General features: G+C 46.0%; 1 protein-coding gene across 2 annotated transcripts in view; it reads left to right on the plus strand.

Annotated features, from left to right (window-relative positions):
- The window catches only part of LRRC74B (leucine rich repeat containing 74B), a 61,161-nt gene that overhangs the window by 11,348 nt on the left and 24,767 nt on the right, over positions 1-25,046 (plus strand). For both annotated transcript variants that reach the window (XM_075320163.1, XM_075320173.1), the window contains exons 5-9: positions 1,971-2,177; positions 5,299-5,408; positions 14,656-14,771; positions 20,873-20,951; positions 24,115-24,210. In XM_075320163.1, the coding sequence (XP_075176278.1) occupies positions 1,971-2,177; positions 5,299-5,408; positions 14,656-14,771; positions 20,873-20,951; positions 24,115-24,210 (608 nt within the window). The remainder of the gene's footprint in view (positions 1-1,970; positions 2,178-5,298; positions 5,409-14,655; positions 14,772-20,872; positions 20,952-24,114; positions 24,211-25,046) is intronic.

Consider the following 25,046-nt stretch of genomic DNA (forward strand, 5'->3'; position numbering starts at 1 on the left):
TACTACAGTATAGAGAGACACAAGCATAAATGTTAGCGATGTGCAGACCCGTGGAAGCTCAGGTTTGCTGGGTTCATCTCCGGGATCAAGTTCAGTTCGGGACCCAGACTTGACCTGAGCTTGATCCCGAACCCCATATAAGTCAAGAACTAAAGGGCTCGACTCGAGTAACAATTATAATAGAAGTCAATGATTGGGCAGTTTGGTGCTCCGCCTACATACATCCAGCCAGAAACACATCATTTCCAGGAAGGAGGGGGGCTGTTTTTTTTTTTTTATTCTTATTTTTTTTTAGACAGAATAGCCCAATGCTCCATTGAGTGGTTAGTATATGAACAGCAGCTGACCTTAAACACATGCTTTTTATTTAAAAAAAAAAAAAAACGTTTGCTTTCGGGTCCGAGACCCAGACACCCACTGTTCGGTACAAACCCTGAACTTTTACAGCTTGGGTTTGCTTATCTCTAATAAATGGACATCTCATATGTCGCGGGCGGAGGGGTTGGGAACGCCGCTCGCCTGGGAATCGCTGGCGCTCGGGTCCGGTGCTTCTGCTCCTTGGTGGCTCGAGCACGGGGCCGGACCCGGGGGCTCGAGCAGCGCCTCCTCGCCCACGAGTGAAAAGGGGGGTAAGGTTTGTGGTGGGATGTCGGTTGTGACGCCACCCACGGGCCACCCACGGGTTGTGGTGATGGTGGGCACCACCGCTGCTGGTGACTGGGGATCCCGGGAGCGATGGCGGAGAGCAGCTTAAGGTGTTGACCCCTCTGTGGGTAGGGGCTGTTGGTCCCTGGGCCCCGGTTGGGGGAGCAGGGAGGAGGGATAGGTGCAGGTGCCGATGTGGGGAGGCAGCGTGGACGCAGGTGCAACGTTGCGGTGCAGCGCGGTGCCGGATGGCACTGGTGTACTCATTCAGGTAGACAAGGACAAAGTCTCTGGTAAACCAAACGGCTGGATGGACGGGGTCCACAGTCGGCTGCGGTGTTTTCACTCTCCCCGAACGGGTTGATGGTGGCTGTCGTTCCCTGCACCTATGTGTATGTGTTTGACTCCTATGGCTTCCCACGGGTAGTTCGCTCCCCGGCGTGTATATGTCGGGAGAGCCCATTTTGCCCGCAGGCGCTGGCCCTTGGATCTCTGGCCCTTGGCGGTGGCTCTTATCCGGACGGGTTGGGCTGTTGCCGTCTGACGGGACTTGGTTGGGAATGAACCCCTGAGGTCCAGACCGCAATCAGAGAATTTGACCTTTACGGCAGCTTCCGAGCCTAGTCGGGGTCTGAGTACCCTGCCTTGGTGCTTGGCTTCAATCTGCTCCCCGGTTCGGTACCGGCGGGCCACCGCCCGACCCCGGTCCTATGGTTCCGCTGACCTCCACCAACTCCTGCAGACGGCCACCACCGTCTGCCAATCTTGCTGATTGTGCCTGGGCTCCGACCCAGACACACACAGACTTTACTCCACTCACTTTCACTGTCTACTACAATCTGCTGTCTTTTCCCGCCTCCAGGCCTGTGATCTCCTCGGTGGGTGAGGCCAACCGCCTGGCTCCGCCACACCTGGTGTGGACATCAGACCCTGGAGGGAGGCAACAAGGGTTTTGTTTGACTGGTGTTCCTGACCAGGGGAGGGGGGGGTTGTATGTGGTGTTATTCTGTGACCCCTGGAGTCCAGGGCGTCACACATACACATCTTTCTGGATTGAAAAAAAGGTGTCAAGGGTCCCCTTCATTTTAAAATGTATGGAGGATTTGGGGATAACTATGTGCCACCCTCCTTTTCTTTGATAAGAAAACTGTATGCACATAGCCCCACACAGGCAAGCATCTCAGTGAGCAAATGGTTGGGGGCTGCACATAACAGCATGGCGGGCTGCAGGTTGTACAACCCGGTCCAATAGCTACACCCCTGTCTCTACCATCAATTTGGTCTTAACAATTAGAGTCTTATTTCTGTCTTCTTTGTATTTTCAGAGCTGCACTTGTGTGATAATAAACTAGCACTAAAAGGTGCCAAAGCCCTATCCCTGATGCTGATGGAAAACATAACCCTTCAGAGGGTGAACCTGTCAGGGAATGAGTTTGATGAGCAGGCCGCTTCCTATTTTTCCGAAGCACTAATGAACAATCAGAAGTTGGAATTTATGGATCTCAGCCATAACATGTTTGGAGATAGATCAGGTACAGATTATCTTTAAGCAATATTCACAGCATAAATCAACTAATAATTCATTGTGAGACTGAAAATCTGCTGCATATCTGCCACGTGTGCACATACCCTAAGGATGCAAACAAACATTTTAACAAATCCAAAATAAATCATAACTTTTAACTGTATAACTGGTGTTATTATCATATCAGATACTAATTAAACAGAAAATGTGTAAATAAATATTTTTGTAATTTACAGCTATTAACCTCTTCACGCCATGGCCATTTTTTTTTATTTTTCTGCATATAACAGAGCTCATGCAGTTGCCCCGCCCACACCAGCCTTTCAGTTTACATTTCCATAGACAGAAGGTGCTAATCACAGAAGGGGGCGGAGTCCAGACTACAGCTCATGCTCCTCAGACCCACTAATGATAAAGCTACTGAAGCTAAACTACCATTGCAGGTAAACAAAAATACCTGGCTGGCTGTAAACTGAATCTTAAAGAGAACCTGTCAGGTGCAATATGCACCCAGAACCACGAGCAGTTCTGGGTGTATATTGCTAATCCCTGCCTAACTGTCCCTGTATATACTAGCATAAATGGATCTTTAGAAAAAGTATTCCTAAAGATCTTTTATCGTATGCTAATGAGCGAGGAGACTAGTCCCTTGGGCCTAAGTTCTTCTTGCCAGTCGGCTCTATTAGCATGTTAGTACGTCCCTGTGGGTGTGCTAACATGCTAATGAATATGCAACGTCACAGGATGATCTCACTCACCTCTCTGCTGCCAGCGCGTCCGATGCTAGATTTTGGCTCAGTGTGCATGACCCAATCTCCGGGGTCATGTGCACTGAGCCGAAATCCTTCTTCGGATGCGCTGGCAGCAGAGAGGTGAGTGAGATCATCCTGTGACGCTGCATATTCATTAGCATGTTAGCACACCCACAGGGACGTATAACATGCTAATGAGGGCGACTGGCCAGGGAACTTACGCCCAGGAGACTAGTCCCCTCGCTCATTAACATATGGAAAAAGATCTTTAGAAATACTTTTTCTAAACATCCCTTTATCTATGCTACTAGATAGCGGGACATATAGACAGGGATTAGCAATATGCACCCAGAACTGTTCGTGGTTCTGGGTGCATTTGCACCTGACAGGTTCACTTTAACCCTTACAGCATGCTGTTTTCACATCAAAAACTTGCCGACAGAGTCCCTTTAAATGATGAAAAAAAATTCAGAAGTTTGTAAAAAAAAAAAAAAAAAAAAATCTTTTGGCACCATTATTCAAGAACTATTTCATTTTTATTTTTCAGGATCTAAGGCTAAGTGATAGCTCATTTTTTACAACCTGAGCTGATGTTTTTACTGATACCGTTTTTTGATAGATATAATGTTTTGATCACCTCTAATTGTATTTTATTGCAATGTCGCAGTGGCTGAAAAAACTTAATTCTGGTCTTTTAATATATTTTTTCTGTTACACTGTTTACCGATCGGATTCATTTATTTGAAATTTTGATAGATTGGACATTTCCGAATGCAGCGATACCAAATATGTGTATTTTTTAATTGTTTTATTTTAAATGGGGCAAAAGGGTGGGGGGTGGGGGTTGATTTGAACTTTTATGTTTTATTTTATTTCTTCATAGTTTATTTATTTTTTACCTTTCTATTGTATTATCTTCTTAGGGGACTTAAATCCATGGCTGTCCAATCACTAGTGCTGTACAGAGTGGTGCTTCAGCCCTGCTTTGTATAGCTGAACTCACGATCTCCTATGAAAGCCAGCTCGCAGCTGATGTTTACTAGAGAATCGTCATGACCGTCACAGGGGTCATGACAACCCGTTGGCACCCTGCGATGAAGTCATGGGCGCACCAATGGGAGCAGGGAATGACGCGCTCCCCACCGGCACATGTTATATCAGAGATTGACAGCAGGCTTTAACTGGTTAAGGGCGGCAAGCAAATCTCCGATCCACCTGCGGCTGTTAGAGAGACAATGGTTGATCAGATCAGCTGTCATGTGCAGAGAAAGATGCGGGCTCGTCATGCCAGCCCGCATCAAAGGCAGAAGCACAAAATATGAAGTAAACATACATCATACGTAGTGAAGGGGTTAGAAATTATGCTCCATTCAAAAAAATTCCCCACCTTTCATCTTTTGGAATAGGTCCCCTGGCATTACGTCAGTGAGTTTTATCTGTCCATCTCAGGGGCCATGCTTGCGTAGTTCCCTTCATCCTAAAAAAAATAGTTCCCCTGACATACTAAACATAAGAAAGATGCTGCCCGTGCTCATACATGTCTGCCAGCGCATTTGGAGGATCCGGAATTCTGGGGGAGCATCTGCAGTGATTGTAGACATACACCCGCGCTTACACAGCTCTGACAGCTGGGTGAGGTCAATCTGCTTCAACTGCGCGGCGCTGTCAGAGCTGTGTGAGTGCGGAGAAGGTCTGTCTGCGCGGGCAACGTCCCACTAATGCTTTAGGCCAGGGGCACTATATGTTTTTAGGATGCAATGAACTATGCATGTGCAGCCCCTATGATGGACATATAAAGCACACTGATATAACGCCAGAGGGCCAATATCAGAATGGAGCATAATTTTTAATAGCTGTAAATTACAAAAATATGTATTTACACATTTTCTGCTTAAAGATATATTTTATTAAGGGAATACCTCTTGAAATTAAAATAATGAGTAACTTGTGCAAATCATATGTTAAAGTGCACATTATAATTATATAATTACACTCTGTTCCTCATTGGTCCCACTATGTTTAATGGTATTTGCCTCATTACCCTGATGAAGCACATAAGGGTGAAACATGTTGGGTACTGTCTTTCTCTATTTTAATAGAGCAAGGTTCCTCTGGTGATTAGAAATTACAAAAAAAAGGATACAATCCCTGATGGGTAAATAATGGAGGACAGTCCATCTGCTGTACGCAAATGATAAAAATTGAGGCTATAGGAGCTGCACACTTATCTAGCTACAAACGGGTAGATCTATTCATATGTATATTACACTTGAATGACTGCTCAGTATACATTTAAACATAGGTAGGACCAATAATGAACAAAGTGTAAGGAGTTTGACACATCTCGTATAAAGCAATAATATAATTTATCTTTAGGTGAAATTTTAGGGGCGGCCATTGCCGAAAACACAGGAATGCTGGAACTAAATCTCAGCTGGAACCATTTTCGGAAAAAAGGAGCTGTAGCCATTGCTAAGGGATTAGGGGTAGGTATTTTATCAGACTCGTTGAAGGGTCACTTTTGACTTTTAGGATTGCTACCTCCAATAGGTGGCACTAGAGAAAGTCTAGGTGTATCATAAAACAAAATTATCCTTAAAAATATTTTTTATTAAATTATTAAAATCCCAACCAAGTGTAGAGTTTAGTGAACATCTTTCCAAAACTGCATAGTAAAGGGAGAAGATAATGCTGACCCTGTACGAGTCACTCCCTCCTGTGCCCTACCTATCAGCGGAGGACGGCACCCTAATAGGCGTAATGGCGCCCCCGCTCACCGTAGACTTACCCTACCTATCCCTGTATATCTCTGCAGAAAAAAGTGCAGTGCCTACTAAAGTGCCATAGTGATATAATAAAGTGTACGGTGCTAATATCAATAAATATTCAAATCGGCAGATACAGGGTAGGTACAATTACAGGGTACTCATCACTTTCCCAACAGGTGATAGAGATGAAATTTACATCTGGAGCCTCTCGTGGACAAAAAAACCTCAACGCGTTTCCCCTTCTTTTTGGTTCATCAGGAGGTCGATGTGAATGCCCTATTCTATGGGCTAATCGCCATAATGTTCTCAGTAGTCAAACTTAGAGGAGCCAGCTACCAGCATGGTGACTAGCAGTAGATCCAGCTCCCAGCTGAAGTATAGTCTTTGAGCTGGGAGCTGGATCTATTGCTGGTCACCATGATTTGAATATTTATTGATCTTAGCACTGTGCACTTTATTATATCACTATGGCCTTTTAGTAGGCACTGCACTTTTTTTCTGCAGAGATATACAGGGATAGGTAGGGTAAGTCTACGGTGAGCAGGGGTGCCATTACACCAATTAAAGGGCCGACCTCCGCTTTCAGGTAGGGCACAGGAGGGAGTGACTCGCACAGGGTCAGCATTATCTTCTCCCTTTACTGTTTTAGAAAGATGTTCACTAAACTCTACACCTGGTTGGGATTTTAATATTAATTTAATAAAAATTATTTTTAAGGGTAATTTTGTTTTATAATACACCTGTTTAATGCCCTCTACCATTTAAGAAAACTAGAGAATGTCTACTTCTTCAAAGAAGAGATAATTTGAATCCTATGTCTTGAAAATCAGAAATAGTATTCATGAAATATCTTTATTCCCATCTTTCATAGAAGGCCTAACAATAAAATAAATTGCAAGTGCAATATGTTCATCTGTCATTATCCTGTCTATATACAGAGGTTTTTAGATACTAGTGGCTCAGTAGGGTATGTTGGTGGGAGTTCTCTACTCTCTCCCTCTAACTCTATCTCACTCTCACGCTCTCTTTTTCTCTGTGTGTGTTTGGGTGTGTGTGTGTTTGGGTGTGTGTGTGTGTGTGTGCGTGTGTGTGTGTGTGCGTGTGTGTGTGTGTGCGTGTGCGTGTGTGTGTATATATATACAGTACAGACCAAAAGTTTGGACACACCTTCTCATCTCTAGAACAACTGTTAAGAGAAGACTTTGTGCAGCAGGCCTTCATGGTAAAATAGCTGCTAGGAAACCACTGCTAAGGACAGGCAACAAGCAGAAGAGACTTGTTTGGGCAAATGAACACAAGGAATGGACATTAGACCAGTGGAAATCTGTGCTTTGGTCTGATGAGTCCAAATTTGAGATCTTTGGATCTTTGTAGAAAAGGTGAACGGATGGACTCTACATGGCTGGTTCCCACCGTGAAGCATGGTGGAGGAGGTGTGATGGTGTGGGGGGGCTTTGCTGGTGACACTGTTGGGGATGTATTCAAAATTGAAGGCATACTGAACCAGCATGGCTACCACAGCATCTTGCAGCGGCATGCTATTTCATCCGTTTTGCGTTTAGTTAGACCATCATTTATTTTTCAACAGGACAATGACCCCAAACACACCTCCAGTCTGTGTAAGGGCTATGTGACTAAGAAGGAGAGTGATGGGGTGCTACGCCAGATGACCTGGTCTCCACAGTCACCAGACCTGAACCCAATCGAGATGGTTTGGGGTGCGCTGGACCACAGAGTGAAGGCAAAAGGGCCAACAAGTGCTAAGCATCTCTGGGAACTCCTTCAAGACTGTTGGAAGACCATTTCCGGTGACTACCTCTTGAAGCTCATCAAGTGAACGCCAAGAGTGTGCAAAGCAGTAATCAAAGCAAAAGGTGGCTACTCTGAAGAACCTAGAATATAAGACAGATTTTCAGTTGTGTCACACTTTTTTGTTAAGTATTTCATTGAATTTCAAGTAATTCATAGTTTTCCCTTTCGCCCATGACAGCACCACCTGAGAGACAGGTTCCGCCCACATCAGGACAGGAAACCCAATGATAAAATGGCGGTACCTCTCCTCCACATCAGTTTGGTTTCCTGTCCTGATGGGACAACCCACGGATTCTCCCAGGTCGGACCCGGTGTAGAAGTTTGGTTTCTTACCAAAAGCCGGCATTCGGGCCTGGATGCACCTCCCCAGGGCTTCGGCTGTCTGCGGTGGTGGGGCGCGGGCCTGGAGCAGGAGCTTGGCTCTGCGTCGCCCCAGACTATGTGATCCTCACACGGATCCCGCGAGACGGGCGCCCTGCTGACGGAACGCCGGGGTGAAGAGGAAGTGACGCGGCACCCGGAAGTTCATCACCTGTGCATGTGCAAGGTGTTACAAGATGGCGGCGCCCAGTGAATGGATTTCGGGCGGGAAATTTGAACCAGGGAGGTATGAGGAGTCACCTTCGCTGCATTCTGGTGAGTATGACTTCTCCCCTATTCAGTATGGAAGACAACTCTCCTCCAGAGCAGGATGTGCTGGAACAGCATACAGATTCCCGGGGCAGCAAGGGGAGCGCTCCTCCGGCAGGGCTAGTCCCTCCAGTCCGGCAAGTCGACATTCCAGGGGATCTGAGAAATCCAAATCTGGAAGTCATAAACTGCCTCTGAAACCGGTACTAGATCCGCCATCTTGGGGGGTGAGTGTCTGCTGCAGCATTTCAGATGTTCCCTCCAAGACCCTGAAGGTGGTACTACTCATTGCTTGACGTCCGCTAGATGGGTGGGTGACCTACAGGCGCTCTCCATTGTCCATCCATATACCCAAATTTTGGTTGATAAGGTGGTATTGCGTACAGATCCCTCATAGCCTAAAGTGGTCAAGCCCTTCACAGGTTCCAGAAATTTATACTGCCTTCCATTGTGACCCTCCTTCCAATGACAAAGTGAACAGGCTCCATAGCTTGGATGTAAGACTTGCCCTTATAACCTACTCAGATAGGACCAGGGAATTGCGAGAATCTCAGGCCCTGTTTTTGTTATTTTACAGCCCCCGGACTTTCCCTAGAACGTATCTACAAGCACCTTTGGCTAGGTGGGCACGGGATGCTATGTCGCTGACCTAAGCTAAGGGGGTGCCAGTTCCCCTGCAGATTAGGGCCTTTCCACTGGGTCACTTTCTACTACTTGGGCTGAGCGGGCAGAGGTGTCTATTGATCATATATGCAGGGCCGCCACTTGGTCCTCTTCCTCTACCTTTTTCTGTCACTATAGACTTGACTTGCCCTCCACGGCCGACCCTTCTTGGTAGACGGGTATTACAGGCGGTGGTCCCTCCCTAAGGTGATTGGTCTCTAGAATCTCTCAGGTGGTGCTGTCATGGGCGAAAGGGAAAAATCTTAATTACTTACCGGTAATGGGATTTTCAGAAGCCCATGACAGCACCCTTAGTTCCCCCCCTATTCACTGGTTATGGGCACCCTTCAGGGAGTGTTAGAGTTAATGGTGTATTCCTTTGGTGGTGGTGTGATTAACATTTTTGTTTGTGTTTTGCTGGTCCTCTCTGGCTCTGTAAACCTACTGATGTGGAGGAGAGGTACCGCCTTTTTATCAGTGGGTTTCCTGTCCTGATGTGGGCGGAACCTATCTCTCAGATGGTGCTGTCATGGGCTTCTGAAAATCCCATTACCGGTAAGTAATTAAGATTTTTGATGCCTTCAATGTGAAGCTACAATTTTCAGTCATGAAAATAAAGAAAACTCTTTGAATGAGGAGGTGTGTCCAAATCTTTGGTCTGTACTGTGTGTATATATATACTATAATATTAGTAATATATATATATACTATACATATTACTATGTACATATACTATACATATTATATTATATATATATATTGTGAGGTAGCGTGGTCGGCTGCGCAGCAGAAGACACGGGATCCAGGCATTAAGGTTCACAGCACACGGTTTAATGTCCAAACAAAAGTCCACAACAACATAAATGTGCCTCTCCAGCAGAGAACTCAGGGAGTTCTGTTCACTCCCTCACACCCGGCACACCTGCCCTTGTTCCTGTTTACATTTAACCCTTCCTTCAGCCTGTAGGGAAACAGCATTAACCCTAGAGTGGATTTACTTTCTATCATGGAGTGAGCACAACCGGGGCGAGACATACCGGCCGTCATAGATAACCCCGGTCACAGTCTCACATACCCCCCCCTCAGTTCAAGCGTGCGGGGTTGAACTCTCGCCATCAAACACGGGCCGCGGGACAAGGCATCGGCGTTGCCCTGCAACCTACCGGCCCGGTGTTCAACCGTAAACCGGAAGTTCTGCAGAGAAAGGAACCACCGGGTAACCCGGGCATTCCGTTCCTTGGCGGACCTCATCCAGACCAGCGTTGAGTGATCAGTCACCAAGCGAAACTGCCGTCCCAGCAGGTAATAGCGTAGGGACTCCAAGGCCCACTTGATCGCCAGGCACTCCTTCTCCACTACGCTATAATTCCGCTCGGGAGGGGTGAGCTTCCTACTTAAGAAGGTGACGGGGTGTTCCTCCCCCTGAACCACCTGAGACAGCACTGCCCCCAGGCCGACCTCTGAGGCATCAGTCTGTACTATGAACTCCTTCCGGAAATCAGGGTGTACAAGAACGGGCTGTCCGCACAGGACCCCCTTCAGGGCCCGGAAGGAGTCCTCGGCCTGCGGAGTCCAGCGCACCATGATAGACTTCTTGCCTTTGAGAAGGTCCGTCAAGGGGGCTGATAGTCCCGCAAAATCCTTTACAAACCTCCTGTAGTACCCCACGATACCCAGGAAGGCCCCAACCTGCTTCGTGGTCAGGGGTCTAGGCCACTTCTGGATCGCCTCAACCTTGTTAATTTGGGGCTTGATCACTCCTTGGCCTATCACGTAGCCCAAGTAGCGGGCTTCCGTGAGTCCCAACGCACATTTCTTGGGATTGGCTGTCAATCCGGCTGTTCGAAGCGCGTCTACCACCGCTTGTACCTGTTCCAAGTGGGTCTGCCAATCGGAGCTGTAAATAATGATGTCATCAAGGTACGCTGATGCATACGCCTGGTGGGGTTCCAGCACTAAGACCATCAACCTCTGGAACGTGGCCAGAGCGCCATGTAACCCAAAAGGCAAGACAACATAGTGGAAGAGACCCTCCGGTGTAACAAAAGCGGTTTTCTCCTTGGCGGACTCCGTCAGTGGCACCTGCCAGTACCCCTTGGTCAGGTCGAGCGTGGTAAAATATCGCGCCTGTCCCAGCCTATCAATCAGCTCATCCACCCGGGGCATGGGGTAGAGATCGAACTTGGATATTTCGTTCAATCTCCTAAAGTCATTGCAGAACCTTAAGGAGCCATCGGGTTTTGGTATTAGGACAATCGGACTAGCCCATTCACTCCGGGATTTTTCGATGACCCCCAGGCGTAACATTGTCTTTACTTCCTCTGATATGGCTTGTCGTCGAGCCTCCGGTACCCGGTATGACTTCAGGCGTACCTTCAGATGGGGCTCGGTGACAATATCATGTTGTATCAGACTGGTCCTACCGGGCAGCTCGGAGAAGACATCGGGGTTCTGCTGAACCAACCGTCTGGCCTCTCGCCTCTGTGTCTTGGTGAGGGCTTCTCCAATCCTTACTTCCGGTTCGTCCTCTCCGGAGGTCGCTGGAGCCGGATGTGAACGACCCGAAGAGGAGGGAGATGGGGAAAAAACAGCCATCAGGCTTTCCCGTTCCTGCCAAGGTTTTAATAGGTTGACATGGTATATTTGTTCAGGTTTCCGCCTACCGGGCTGCAATACTTTATAGTTAACCACCCCGACTCTTTCCTTTATCTCGTAGGGGCCTTGCCACTGAGCCAAGAATTTACTCTCCGCCGTGGGGATTAATACCAACACCCGATCCCCGGGTTTAAAGGTCCGCACGGTGGCTTGTCTATTGTAGCGGCTGCTTTGCGCGGCCTGAGCCTCCTGTAAATGCTCCTTCACAATTGGCATGACCGCGCTTATGCAGTTCTGCATTCCTAAAATGTGTTCAATCACACTTTTATGGGGGGTGGGCTCTTGCTCCCATGTTTCCTTTGCCAGGTCCAACAATCCCCGGGGATGTCGCCCGTATAACAATTCAAAAGGCGAAAACCCCGTGGATGCCTGTGGCACCTCACGGATGGCAAACATCAAATAGGGAAGCATCATATCCCAGTCTTTCCCGTCTTTTGAAATCACCCTTTTTAGCATGGTTTTCAGGGTTTTATTGAAACGCTCGACTAAACCGTCCGTTTGAGGATGATACACAGACGTACGCAACTGCTTGATCTGGAGTAGCCGGCATAGCTCTTTGGTCACTTTAGACATGAATGGGGTCCCCTGATCCGTAAGGATCTCCTTGGGCAACCCCACCCGGCAGAACACAGCAAACAACTCCCGAGCTATAAGCTTTGCTGCAGTATGTCTGAGAGGTATTGCCTCTGGATACCGGGTGGCATAGTCAACGATCACTAGGATGTGTTGGTGCCCTCGAGCGGACTTTACGAGGGGCCCCACCAGATCCATCCCTATCCGTTCAAAAGGGACTTCTATAATGGGTAACGGTACCAACGGACTGCGAAAATGGGTCAGGGGTGCGGTAAGCTGACACTCCGGGCAGGTTTCGCAGAACCGTTTTACCTCCCCAAAGACCCCGGGCCAATAGAACCTTTGCAATATTCGCTCCTGCGTTTTCTTGACCTCTAGGTGGCCACTCATCAGGTGTTTATGAGCCAAGTCGAGGACCCGCCGGCGATGTGGCTGGGGCACCACCAACTGCTCTACCCCCACGCCCCGTATTTCATCTACCCGGTAGAGTAAATCCTGCTTAAGAGCGAAATGGGGGTACCTTACCTGGGCACCGGGCAGCTGTGCCACCCCGTCAACTACTGTCACCCGACTCCGGGCATGTATTAACGTAGGGTCCTGGAGTTGGGCTGTCCCAAACGTATCCGGGGACGCCTCCAACTCCGGGATGGGCTCGACCATTTCAGCCTCTCCTGCCAATACCTCTAGGGGTGACCTATCGGGTTCACACTCTGTCCCTATCATGGTGACCCCTACGGCAGGCGTCCCGGATTCAGGATTGTAGGGCTCAGGTCCCGGACTGACCAATATCTGAGGGGACTTAAGGGGTCCCCTCCATAAAGTCCAAAAATAGGGCAGATCCCTTCCTAGGATCACGTCATAAGGAAGAGTGTTAAGAAGTCCCACCTCATGTTGCACCTGACCGCAAGGTGCTGTGATGGTGACAATTCCCGTGGGATAGTCTCGGCGGTCCCCATGTATGCAAACCACCCCCACGGTACGTCCTGTGGCCTTTACTTTAGCCCTCAAGGTGGATCGCACAAGGGTCACTAAGCTCCCGGAATCCAACAATCCTGTAACCGGACATCCATTCACCTGTATTTGGCACAAGTGGGGCTCCGTCTTTGGGGAGACCAGGTCAGCGGTACACACCAACTGAGCATACATTGAACCCCGCCGGGTAACCCCACAATCCATGGGCTCCGTGGTGAGTGGACACTGGGCTTCCATATGTCCCACCCGCTGGCACCGCCAACATCTAATGGGGACGGAAACCCCCTTGACGGGTTGTCGTTTAGGGTACAGAACCTTCCGGACCTCAGCCGCGGCCTCTGACGGGACGGTAGGGGACTCCTGTACCGTTGCCAGCGGTGGGTCCTTGGCCCTAGGCTTGGAGGGGCCGGACCGACGGGCGGTACGCAAAGTCTCAGTGTCCCGTATCAAGTCCTGCATAGCCACATGCCGCTCTACCAGGGACACTAATTGGTCCAGGGTACTCGGGTCACCCTGTCCTACCCACCGTTGAATGGTGACGGGTAAAGTGCGCACAAAACGATCCACTACTACCCTTTCCACCATTTGCGCCGGGCTCAGAGTGTCAGGCTGCAACCACTTTTTTACAAGATGCAATAAGTCATAGGCCTGGGAGCGTACGGGTTTGGCTTCCTCATAGAACCACTGATTTACCCGCTGAGCCCGTACATAGGTATTCACCCCCAACCGAGCCAGTATTTCGGCTTTCAGGGTCACATAGTCAATGGCGTCCTCGGTACAGAGGTCCAGGTACGCTTTTTGGGGTTCCCCCGTCAGATAGGGCGACAATACCTCAGCCCACTGGGGGGTCGGCAGCTTTTCCCGCTCGGCCACCCGCTCAAACACCGCCAGGAATGCTTCCACATCATCCCCCGGGGTCATCTTTTGCAACGCTTGTCTCACCGCTTTCCGGACGCTGCTGTCGTCACCCGGTCCCGGGGTTGTTGCTGCCGGTCCGGCACAGATCGACTTGGCCAGGAGGACCATCTGTTCTTGGTGCCTCTGTTCCTGCAATTTCAAGGATTGCTGGTGCTGTTGCTGCTGATGATCCAACGTCCGGAGCAGGTGTGTATTCATCTGTTGTTGCTGTGCAGTAGCCTGAGCCAGCTGCTTTAGTATGTCCTCCATGGCGTTGCCGGGTTTGGGCTGTAGTATAGCCGCTTGAATCCAGGACATGTGCTACCGGGTCACCAGAAATGGAAGCTACACCTCACCGGGCTGGCATGCCCGCCGATTCTCCACCATATGTGAGGTAGCGTGGTCGGCTGCGCAGCAGAAGACACGGGATCCAGGCATTAAGGTTCACAGCACACGGTTTAATGTCCAAACAAAAGTCCACAACAACATAAATGTGCCTCTCCAGCAGAGAACTCAGGGAGTTCTGTTCACTCCCTCACACCCGGCACACCTGCCCTTGTTCCTGTTTCCATTTAACCCTTCCTTCAGCCTGTAGGGAAACAGCATTAACCCTAGAGTGGATTTACTTTCTATCATGGAGTGAGCACAACCGGGGCGAGACATACCGGCCGTCATAGATAACCCCGGTCACAGTCTCACAATATATATATATATATATAAAATATAATATGCTGTTAAAAATGCTTTTGTCTTTATCTTGTAGGCCAATATTTTTCTGAGAGTACTAGACCTCTCATACAATGGATTTGGAAATGAGGGAGCAGCTGCATTGGGAGAGGCTCTGAAAGTTAATAATGTATTAGAAGAAGTAGACATAAGGTAAAGGCACGTCTGTTTTTGTTACATTATAATTAATATCTGGTTGTTCTGAACCACACATACTGTCATGGGGGTGTAAGTAGCAGAGAGAGGAGCTTGTCATAGATGGACAGTACATCTCATCCAGTAAACAGTGCAAGCTAAAAACATCACTTGCAATCAATCAAATAACGATTTTATTATGTATGTACAATATATTTTATATTTTAATCTACTTTATTTTATATAATATTTTTCTATTTTTAGAAATCTTGAGATCTAGAGGGTCAGAGCTACACATCTGTGCTCATCAACAGACTTCAAGAAAATTATACACAGCATTTAAGATTTATGTAATTTTTTTCAACCAGAATTTTTGAAGCTATAAATGCAAAGTGCAGTTTTATTTTCTAGCGCTGTGGTCAGATACAAAGTTATGTATTGGTAGTTGTTTTTTTTTCTAATTTGACGTAATCTAGTGTACCATTTTTGGTGCCATCTTCCTTAAAGAGAATTTGTTTATCTAGTAATGACATGGCTGTAATGGAACTAATACTCATTTATATTGATATATTTGATGAAGAAATCCACTTTGTTCTTCTGTAATCAGCATTTAAAGTTTTCTACTAATTAGGTCTTCTCCCTGTCTGTGATTCCCCAGCCCCTCCGCCTGCCTCCAGTCTGCAAATGACAGATCACTGCTGAGATTTAAAAAAAAGGAGGTGGAGCATTCACAGACCGGAACCAGCCAGAGAGATCAGGGAATCACAGACGGGGAGTAGAAATCCCTTATACTGTACCCCAAAATCTAATTGGCAGAAAACTTCAAATGGTCAATAATTAAGAGCCACAATGCAGATTTCTTCAAGAAAGATACCAATTTAGGCTACATTCACACGACCATTCCATATTTGCCGACTGCAAAAAACGATCCTGTTTTTTCATGGATGCATCCGTGTGACATTCATTGTGTTCCGTATATGGGCCGTGTGTCATCCGTGTGTCATCCATGTGCCTTTCAGTATTTTTGCGGAAAAAAACCGGAAGCAGCTAGATAAATGGATAGATATAGATAGATGGATAGATAGAGGCAGAATGATAGAGGGATCAATATAGAGAGGAATGAATGGATAGAGAGATAGCTAGAGAGATAGATAAATAGATAGATACAGTTAGGTCCAGAAATATTTGGACAGTGACACAAGTTTTGTTATTTTAGCTGTTTACAAAAACATGTTTAGAAATACAATTATATATATAATATGGGCTGAAAGTGCACACTCCCAGCTGCAATATGAGAGTTTTCACATCCAAATCGGAGAAAGGGTTTAGGAATCATAGCTCTGCAATGCATAGCCTCCTCTTTTTCAAGGGACCAAAAGTAATTGGACAAGGGACTCTAAGGGCTGCAATTAACTCTGAAGGCGTCTCCCTCGTTAACCTGTAATCAATGAAGTAGTTAAAAGGTCTGGGGTTGATTACAGGTGTGTGGTTTTGCATTTGGAAGCTGTTGCTGTGACCAGACAACATGCGGTCTAAGGAACTCTCAATTGAGGTGAAGCAGAACATCCTGAGGCTGAAAAAAAAGAAAAAATCCATCAGAGAGATAGCAGACATGCTTGGAGTAGCAAAATCAACAGTCGGGTACATTCTGAGAAAAAAGGAATTGACTGGTGAGCTTGGGAACTCAAAAAGGCCTGGGCGTCCACGGATGACAACAGTGGTGGATGATCGCCGCATACTTTCTTTCGTGAAGAAGAACCCGTTCACAACATCAATTGAAGTCCAGAACACTCTCAATGAAGTAGGTGTATCTGTCTCTAAGTCAACAGTAAAGAGAAGACTCCATGAAAGTAAATACAAAGGGTTCACATCTAGATGCAAACCATTCATCAATTCCAAAAATAGACAGGCCAGAGTTAAATTTGCTGAAAAACACCTCATGAAGCCAGCTCAGTTCTGGAAAAGTATTCTATGGACAGATGAGACAAAGATCAACCTGTACCAGAATGATGGGAAGAAAAAAGTTTGGAGAAGAAAGGGAACGGCACATGATCCAAGGCACACCACATCCTCTGTAAAACATGGTGGAGGCAACGTGATGGCATGGGCATGCATGGCTTTCAATGGCACTGGGTCACTTGTGTTTATTGATGACATAACAGCAGACAAGAGTAGCCGGATGAATTCTGAAGTGTACCGGGATATACTTTCAGCCCAGATTCAGCCAAATGCCGCAAAGTTGATCGGACGGCGCTTCATAGTACAGATGGACATTGAACCCAAGCATACAGCCAAAGCTACCCAGGAGTTCATGAGTGCAAAAAAGTGGAACATTCTGCAATGGCCAAGTCAATCACCAGATCTTAACCCAATTGAGCATGTATTTCGCTTGCTCAAATCCAGACTTAAGACGGAAAGACCCACAAACAAGCAAGACCTGAAGGCTGCGGCTGTAAAGGCCTGGCAAAGCATTAAGAAGGAGGAAACCCAGCGTTTGGTGATGTCCATGGGTTCCAGACTTAAGGCAGTGATTGCCTCCAAAGGATTCGCAACAAAATATTGAAAATAAAAATATTTTGTTTGGGTTGGGTTTATTTGTCAAATTACTTTTGACCTCCTAAAATGTGGAGTGTTTGTAAAGAAATGCGTACAATTCCTACAATTTCTATCAGATATTTTTGTTCAAACCTTCAAATTAAACGTTACAATCTGCACTTGAATTCTGTTGTAGAGATTTCATTTCAAATCCAATGTGGTGGCATGCAGAGCCCAACTCGCGAAAATTGTGTCACTGTCCAAATATTTCTGGACCTAACTGTAGATAATAGATGAGAAAGACATATATAATGTCCCACTCCCTAGCATTTTGCAATCTTGAACCCTTTAGTGCCTTTCATGTGACACTATAGAATGTTAAGCCTTGTATTCAGCCAAAAAAATAAAAAAATGACGTGGAGTTCCCCCTGTTTTTTGTAGCCAGCTTGGGTAAAGCAGACAGCTGCAGCCTGCAGACCACAGCTGGCAGCTTCACATTGGCTGGTAATCCGAAAACAGAGGGTACTCCACACTGTTATTTTAAATTAAATAAATAATTTAAAACAAAAAACTTGGGGTCCCCCCCAAATTGGATCACCAGCCAAGGTGAGGCAAACAGCTGTGGTCTGGTATTCTTAGACTAAGGAGGTCCGCGGTTCTAAGAATAACAGGCCGCACCCGCCCCAAAAGTGGCGCATCCATTAGGCTAGGTTCACATTTCCGTTCTTTTGCATCAGTCACATGCGTTGCTTGACGCTTGTGACTGATGCGTTGTACAACGGATGACAAGAATAGAATTCATTGTCGGACTCCGTTGTAAAAGAGAGAGCGATCAGCTGATTGTTCACAATAGCCGCCCGGCTTTTGAGAGCGAACAGATGATCTCCCGGTGGCCGGCTAATGAGAGCGATCAGCTAATCACTCACAGCAGCCGGATGATCAGCCGATTGCTCACAGCAGCCGGCCGCCGGGTGATCAGCCGATCGCTCACAGCAGCCGGGTGATCAGCCGATCGCTCACAGCAGTCGGCCGCCGGGTGATCAGCCGATCGCTAGCAGCAGCCGAGTGATCAGCTGATCGTTCGGCCGCTGAGAATGTGCCCGGGGGGCGGAGTGCGGGGTGGGTGGAGCCGAGCGGGGCCATGGCGCTGAGGACATCAGGTGATTGTGTGTGTGTGCATGTGTACATGCCGAGTGCGAGAGGGGGTGGAGCCGAGTGGGGAAGTGTCGGGCTCCCTGCACACGTAGCCAGGGTAAATATTGGGTAACTAAGCAAAGCACTTTGCTTGGTTACCCGATATTTACCTTGGTTACGTGTGCAGGGAGCCAGAGAGAGCATGCGCAGCGAAATCCTATGGATTGCACTGCTCAAAAAACATTACAAGCTGCGTTCCTGCCGCCCGACGGTCAGTCGTTCCACAACTGATCAGTCAGTTGGAGGATGCAACGCAGCATCATCAGTCACAATCCGCCACTCATACAAGTCGATGGGAACAACGGAATCCGCCAAACGGATTCTGTTGTTTACCAGAGCCGCGGATTGTGACTAATACAAATTGACGGAAATGTGAACCTAGCCTTAGATGCTCCAATTCTGGTGCTTTGTCTAAGCTCATCCCGATGACCTGGTGCGGTGGCAAACGGGGTAATATATGGGGTTGATGCCAGATGTGTAATGTCACCTGACTTCAAGCCCTGGGGTTAGTGATGTCACGGCTTCTATCAGATACCCGACATCACTAACCCAGTCAGTAATAAAAAAAAAAAAAATAGATGACAAACAAATTTTTATTTGGGAAAAAAACCTCCCCAACACATTCCCTCTTTCACCAATTTATTGAAAAGAAAAAAAATTCCGGGACCGGCGTAATCAAATAAGGGGGTCCCACACTCATTGTCCCAGTCAATGAAGAACCAGAAGAAGCAGAAATCCAGCATCAGGGAGATGTAGATAATTAAAACTCGAATTTATTGGTTGGTTTATTGTTGTTTTTTCCTGTGCAATCTAACAAACAATCACGATGTTTTTCCCTGTGCTATATAACAAACAATCATGACGTTTTTTCATGTATATAAATAGTCATTTTTGTCGATGTCCATAGCATTAATTGCTGGATATATATCCATATTCTGGTTTCCTTACTCAAAATCCATGATTATCTATGGATTAATTAATATCTTTATGATAAACTTGCAGATCTAATATCTTTGGTACAAATCATAGATTGTGGTTTTCTATACACACATGTTTTTATCTCACTATGTGTTTGGTGCCCACCTTGCACTATTTTAGTTTTAATTAAGCACCAACCCCCCTATGACATTTAACTGTGTATCCTTTAAATAAAGACTAACCTGAGATAATACACGTGCCATGAATAAGACCCTCTGGTCGAAACGCACAGGATAACCCACACGCCTTTCACTTCGTGTCACTGTGCTCCCTGTACAGTCTGTAAGATTTTATCTTGCTATTTGCAACCAATAAATTCGAGTTTTAATTATCTACTGCTCCCTGATGCTGGATTTCTGCTTCTTCTGATTCAACCTACTGCCCGGGCCAGGGCGTCTCCGTGCATCGGTGCAGGATCCTGGAGTGAAGAGGGGTGAGCCGACAATACCACATTTTTCTTAGTCAATGAAGAACAGAATGTTCCCCATTGGCTAGGAAAACAGTGCAGTGACCTGAGCTAACATCATGAGGTCAGCCCAGGTCACTGCAGGGCATGACTAGCGCTGACTTCAGGAGGTTAGCGAGGTACATTACCTGCGGCGATGGAAGTTGCTGCACTCCTAACGTCAGCGCTGGTCACGGAGATCAAATGACCTCTCGCGAGTGGCCCGTGAGATCACCGCTAGTAGTACGTGGCGGGCATAGAAGGCAGTGATGAGCACTGATGTCAGGAGTGCATCGGACTTCATCACCGCAGGCAACGCTCATCATCCCCGCGGCTGCTCACATTGCAGTGCGGGCATCTGCTGACACACTGCAGTGCGGGCAGGTGCGGACACACTGCAGTGTGGGCAGATGCTGACACACTGCAGTGCAAGCAGCTATGGGGCTGGTGGGGGAGTGGGACACAGACTGCAGGGGCACTCGACGGAAGCAATATGGAAGTGCTTCTGTGCGGCTTCCCGGGATTTTTTGGGCCCATTGACTTGTATTGAGACACGGTCCATTACTACGGAACAGAATAGGACATGTTCCATAATAACGGAACAGACATACGGCATCCGATGTCTTTTTTTTGTAGGATCAGATGCACACGGACATGCTACCGTGTACCATCCGATCCTACACAAAAGACATGTAAAAGATGGTCCTGTCAGTGGGTTCGCAAAAAAACAGGAACTGACCAGGACAAACGGAACGGTCATGTGAATGAGTCCTTAATCAGTATTTATATTACAAAATCTTGCTGACAGGTTTTCTTTAATAGACGTGATTTATAAAAATTGCGCATGCCTTTTTATTCTTTTTCCATTTATTACATTTTTTTCATTATATTGTTTATTTGAGCATTATTATTCAATGGAGGCATCAGAAAAAAGTTTGATAAAAACCTTGCGTGTTTTATTTTTAAGCAATAACCGCATTGCCCTGCAAGGCGCTGTACGTTTTGCATTGAGCCTTAAAGAAAATAAAACTGTAAGAGTGTTAAAGGTAAGTAATAAATATGTATATAGAGACTCTTTGAGGATAATTTTACTAAAAGTGTGCCCGACATATTTAAATCCAGCATTATATACATCTACAACTGCTAAGTGAGTTGGATTTGGATTATGTAACAGTACATAATGGGAGTTTCCAGGACGTCCCTCCTGACCACAGGAGGATGTCCTTCTTATCCTCTATAGCAAAGCTTCCCAAACTCCTGTCCTCATGGCCCCCAACAAGTCATGTTTTCAGGATTTACTTACTATTGAACAGGTGATGCAATCATTATCAAGGCATCACCTTTGCTATATTAAGGAAATCCTGAAAACATGACCTGTTGGGGGTCGTGAGGACTGGAATTTGGAAAGCACTTCTCTATAGGGACAGGAAAGCACATGAGACGTTAAAAGGCCCTTCCCACCGCCAGCTAACATTGTTTTTCCCTGTCCTCATGAGGGCAGACACAGGGGAGTGGTGCTGGAACGCAATGTCACCTTCAGGCAGGCCCAGGAGGATTGGAGGGTTCAGCCTCTCCTTCCCACTGTCGAGAAGCCCACGGCTGACACCTTCTGAATTGAAGTCCCTCAGCCTAAATCCAGTGGAGTGGGACAAAGCTCCTAGTCTTTGCCACTTGCCTCCATTAAGGGCGCTCTTCTTCCTGTGGTAATGCATTCCTTTCACTAATGATCATGGAATGGAGGACTCGCCCATTCAAATGTGCTCTCAGAGGAGGCCCCAGTACATGTAAGTGGTTTATATGACAGGTTTAACCTCCTAGTTTCCATGGTTCTTAGCGTTCCCTTTCCAATTTAATTTTAGGACAGGGGATCCTCTGCTGGATCTGTTACAAAGGACAAAAGAGAAAACAGGAAGGTTTAGCTAAAAGCTAGGAGATGTGCTATGTGTAATATAAAGTTACCAGATGCGTATAAGAACTAGTCTTGCTCAGAATATATTTCAAAAATTGTTAAGCTTGAGTAATCCTACTTTCAGTGCAGGCTACAATTTCTAACATGGTGTCCCAGAAGCACAGACTGCTTCTCGGCATAAGTGGCCAAGATGGGAAAATTGCGTTAAGCTCAGATTAGAGCGAACAGTCTTTCTTTTCTGATCAGGAAGACGGGCAATTGACGGATGAGCATCTGCGAGCGGTCTGGAGCACCATGAAGGTTGAAGATGAGCAGAGGACCGAGTCTATTCAAGACGGAATGTTTGGGCACCTCTGAACCCAGAGAAATAGGATTTTCCCCATCAACAAACCTACTCAGGCTATGATTATGGACAAATGGGAAGATGCAGAAAAGAGGTTGATTATACCAAGAGACTTCAAGATCTGTCTACCATTCAAACCGGAGGATATCAATGTCAGGGAGGAGGTCCCAAAGATTGACGATGCAATGGACAGAATAACTAAGAAATCCTCTATCCCATTTGAATATTGAGGTTTCGAGACCCTATAGATGGTAAAACAGACGGGCTGCTAATAAGAGCCTGGAAAGCCTCTGCAGGTATAATTTAGAGGAAATATAGCGGCCACCTCTGTAGCAAGTACTGTACACTTATGGATCGACAACCACGCCAAAGAGCATTCTGGCTAAAAAACTGGTCTTGGTGACAACCATTCCAAGAATAAATTGTGCTCTATCCCCTTTTCAGGTCTGATAATATTTGGGCTGGTCTTAGAAGATATCTTAAAGAAGGCCTCGGATACCAAAAAGGGTTATCCGGAGGAAAGACCGAGAAGATCTCAGTCCTTTAGTGATCTTACCCTTCTCAGAAACGAAAATATAGAAGGATGGGGAAAATGGGCAGGTGGAGCTACTAAAAAAAGAGTAGAGAGGGACAGTAATCCAAAGACTAAGGCACACGGTAAGGAAGTCCGTACCCCCTTAGGATTTAAACTTAATACTGAATGCTCTGCGAACCCAGAGAACAGATAAGTATTAGCAATCTTTCCCTAAAGATGGCTTTTTTGGCAGCCATTACTTCCGCAAAAAGGATAGGGGAGATTCAGGCACTGTTCAGTCTAAGACACGTACCTTCAGATCCTGAAAGATCGTAAAATTCTAAAATTAGACCTGACTTTTCTCCCCAAAGTGTTATCAATGATCAATATGAATGAGGAGATTTTCCTGCCCTCCTTTTTTCAGCATCCTGAGTGTCAGAAGGAATATTTATTTCACTTCTTGGATAATAAACAGGAAGTGCTATGCTATTTAGAGGCTACCTAGGACTGGAGGCTGGACTTGAATCTCTTCATTCTATTCAGGGGTAGGAACAGGGGGAAAAAAAGCTTCAAATCAACTCTAGCTAGATGGGTCAGGTCTGCAATCCGTTTGGCGTATTCTGCAGGGGGTAGACATCTCCAGAGGTTATGAGTGCTCATTCAACAAGAGCAATCTCCACTTCTTATGCTGTGAGAGCAGGAGCCTTGTGGAACAGAATGTAAAGCAGTGACATGGTCCAGTTTTAACACATGTTGCAAACACTATAAATTGAACGTACTTTCTATTCAACAGATTGCCATTGGGTGGAAAGTCCTCCAAACTCTTATCCCACCCCAATACTTTACTTTAGTAATCTCCTGTGGTGTTGTCAGGAGGGACATCCTGGAACGTAGGAAATAGTCCTACTTACAGGAGTCCATCATGACAGCACTCTTACATTCCATCCCTTGATTTCCTTATGCTTATGTGATTTAGCATCTATAGAAGGAAATTTAATAAAATTAACGTGTATCTATCATGGTGTAGTACTTAGAAAAGGCACCGATGGGTGCGAGAGGGAGAGGCCTTTTAACCATCTCATGTGTTTTCCTGTCCTTATAGAGGACAAGAAAGACTTTGTGCTGCATGATGGACTCTTGGAAAAATAATTAGCGATAGGATTAATTCTTACTTTTCCCTTCTGGGGTATTCTGTATCACAACCATTCTGTCAGTCAATGGATCTGATACAATCAATACTTGTGTATTGCAGGCTATTTCATGATGTAGCACCAGTCTAACATTGGGTTAGGGAGAGATATCATGTAGCCTCATGTCTCATACAGTTTTCCAAATCCATATTTCATAAAATGTTTCACGTTTAGACATCATTTTTAATATGTTTACTTTATATGTTGTCTTGTTTTATTAGAATTTCTAATTTTTTTCTATCACTTTTTTTAGATGGCCAGAAATCCAATACAGAGCGATGGATGCTTTGCCATTTTAAAGGCAATTCAATCAAACTCCGAGTCGGCTATAGAGTCACTTGATTTCTCTGTAAGTAGATTAGAGAAATAACCATAATCAATTAAAAAGAGAATTTCATTTTATAAACTGTTCATAAAACATAATATAGTGGATTCTATGGGAAATACATTTTAGTGTTCTTTTTTTTTTTTTTTACAGAATTTCTTTATTGTATGCAAAATATCTTTAGGAAAAAGTGTTTTATGACATTGCTACCTGATTTAGACGTTGATATCTGCACATTTAGAAAGGTTATGGGCAAAATAAAACAAAACTGGGTTTTACTTCACCTCCATGGGTCTAGTGCTGAAGGTGTGTCACTACACCCAATGTCCGGTATTGGCTGTGTTGCTGCTATAAAATTAACAGCATGGCACCCAAACAGTGAGCTCATCAGGTCTGCCCATATAGACAGAACTCCCCGTTCAAATCTACTGAGCTCACTGACAAGCTGACGTGCTGTCGATGTGCAGTCAGTGGCACAGCTAATACCGGACACTGGAAACAGTGGCAGAGGCTTGGTGCTGTACCCGGGGAGGGTGAGAAAAGATGGTTTATTTTGTTTTTTAAAAACAAACTGCACCCAGAGACCAAGATTTTCTGAAACCGGACTACCACTTTTTAAGTTTTATGCTTTTTTGCGCACCAGACCAACTTCACATATAGCGAATAGCACATTTTAATTAATTTTCATGATAGCTAAACTGATCTATATGGCCTAACTAATCCGATGTATGCCGAGGGTGTTTCTTAATACTTCAGGGCACTATGTGGTGCTTTTAATTTTACAGTAGACTCCTATGGGAGATATCAGTGTATGTCACTTTAGATTGCCATGTGACTGTACGTGAAGAAGAAAGATGAGA

This window comes from Anomaloglossus baeobatrachus, chromosome 1, assembly GCF_048569485.1.
Source record: "Anomaloglossus baeobatrachus isolate aAnoBae1 chromosome 1, aAnoBae1.hap1, whole genome shotgun sequence".
In the NCBI taxonomy this organism is placed as follows: Eukaryota; Metazoa; Chordata; class Amphibia; order Anura; family Aromobatidae; genus Anomaloglossus; species Anomaloglossus baeobatrachus.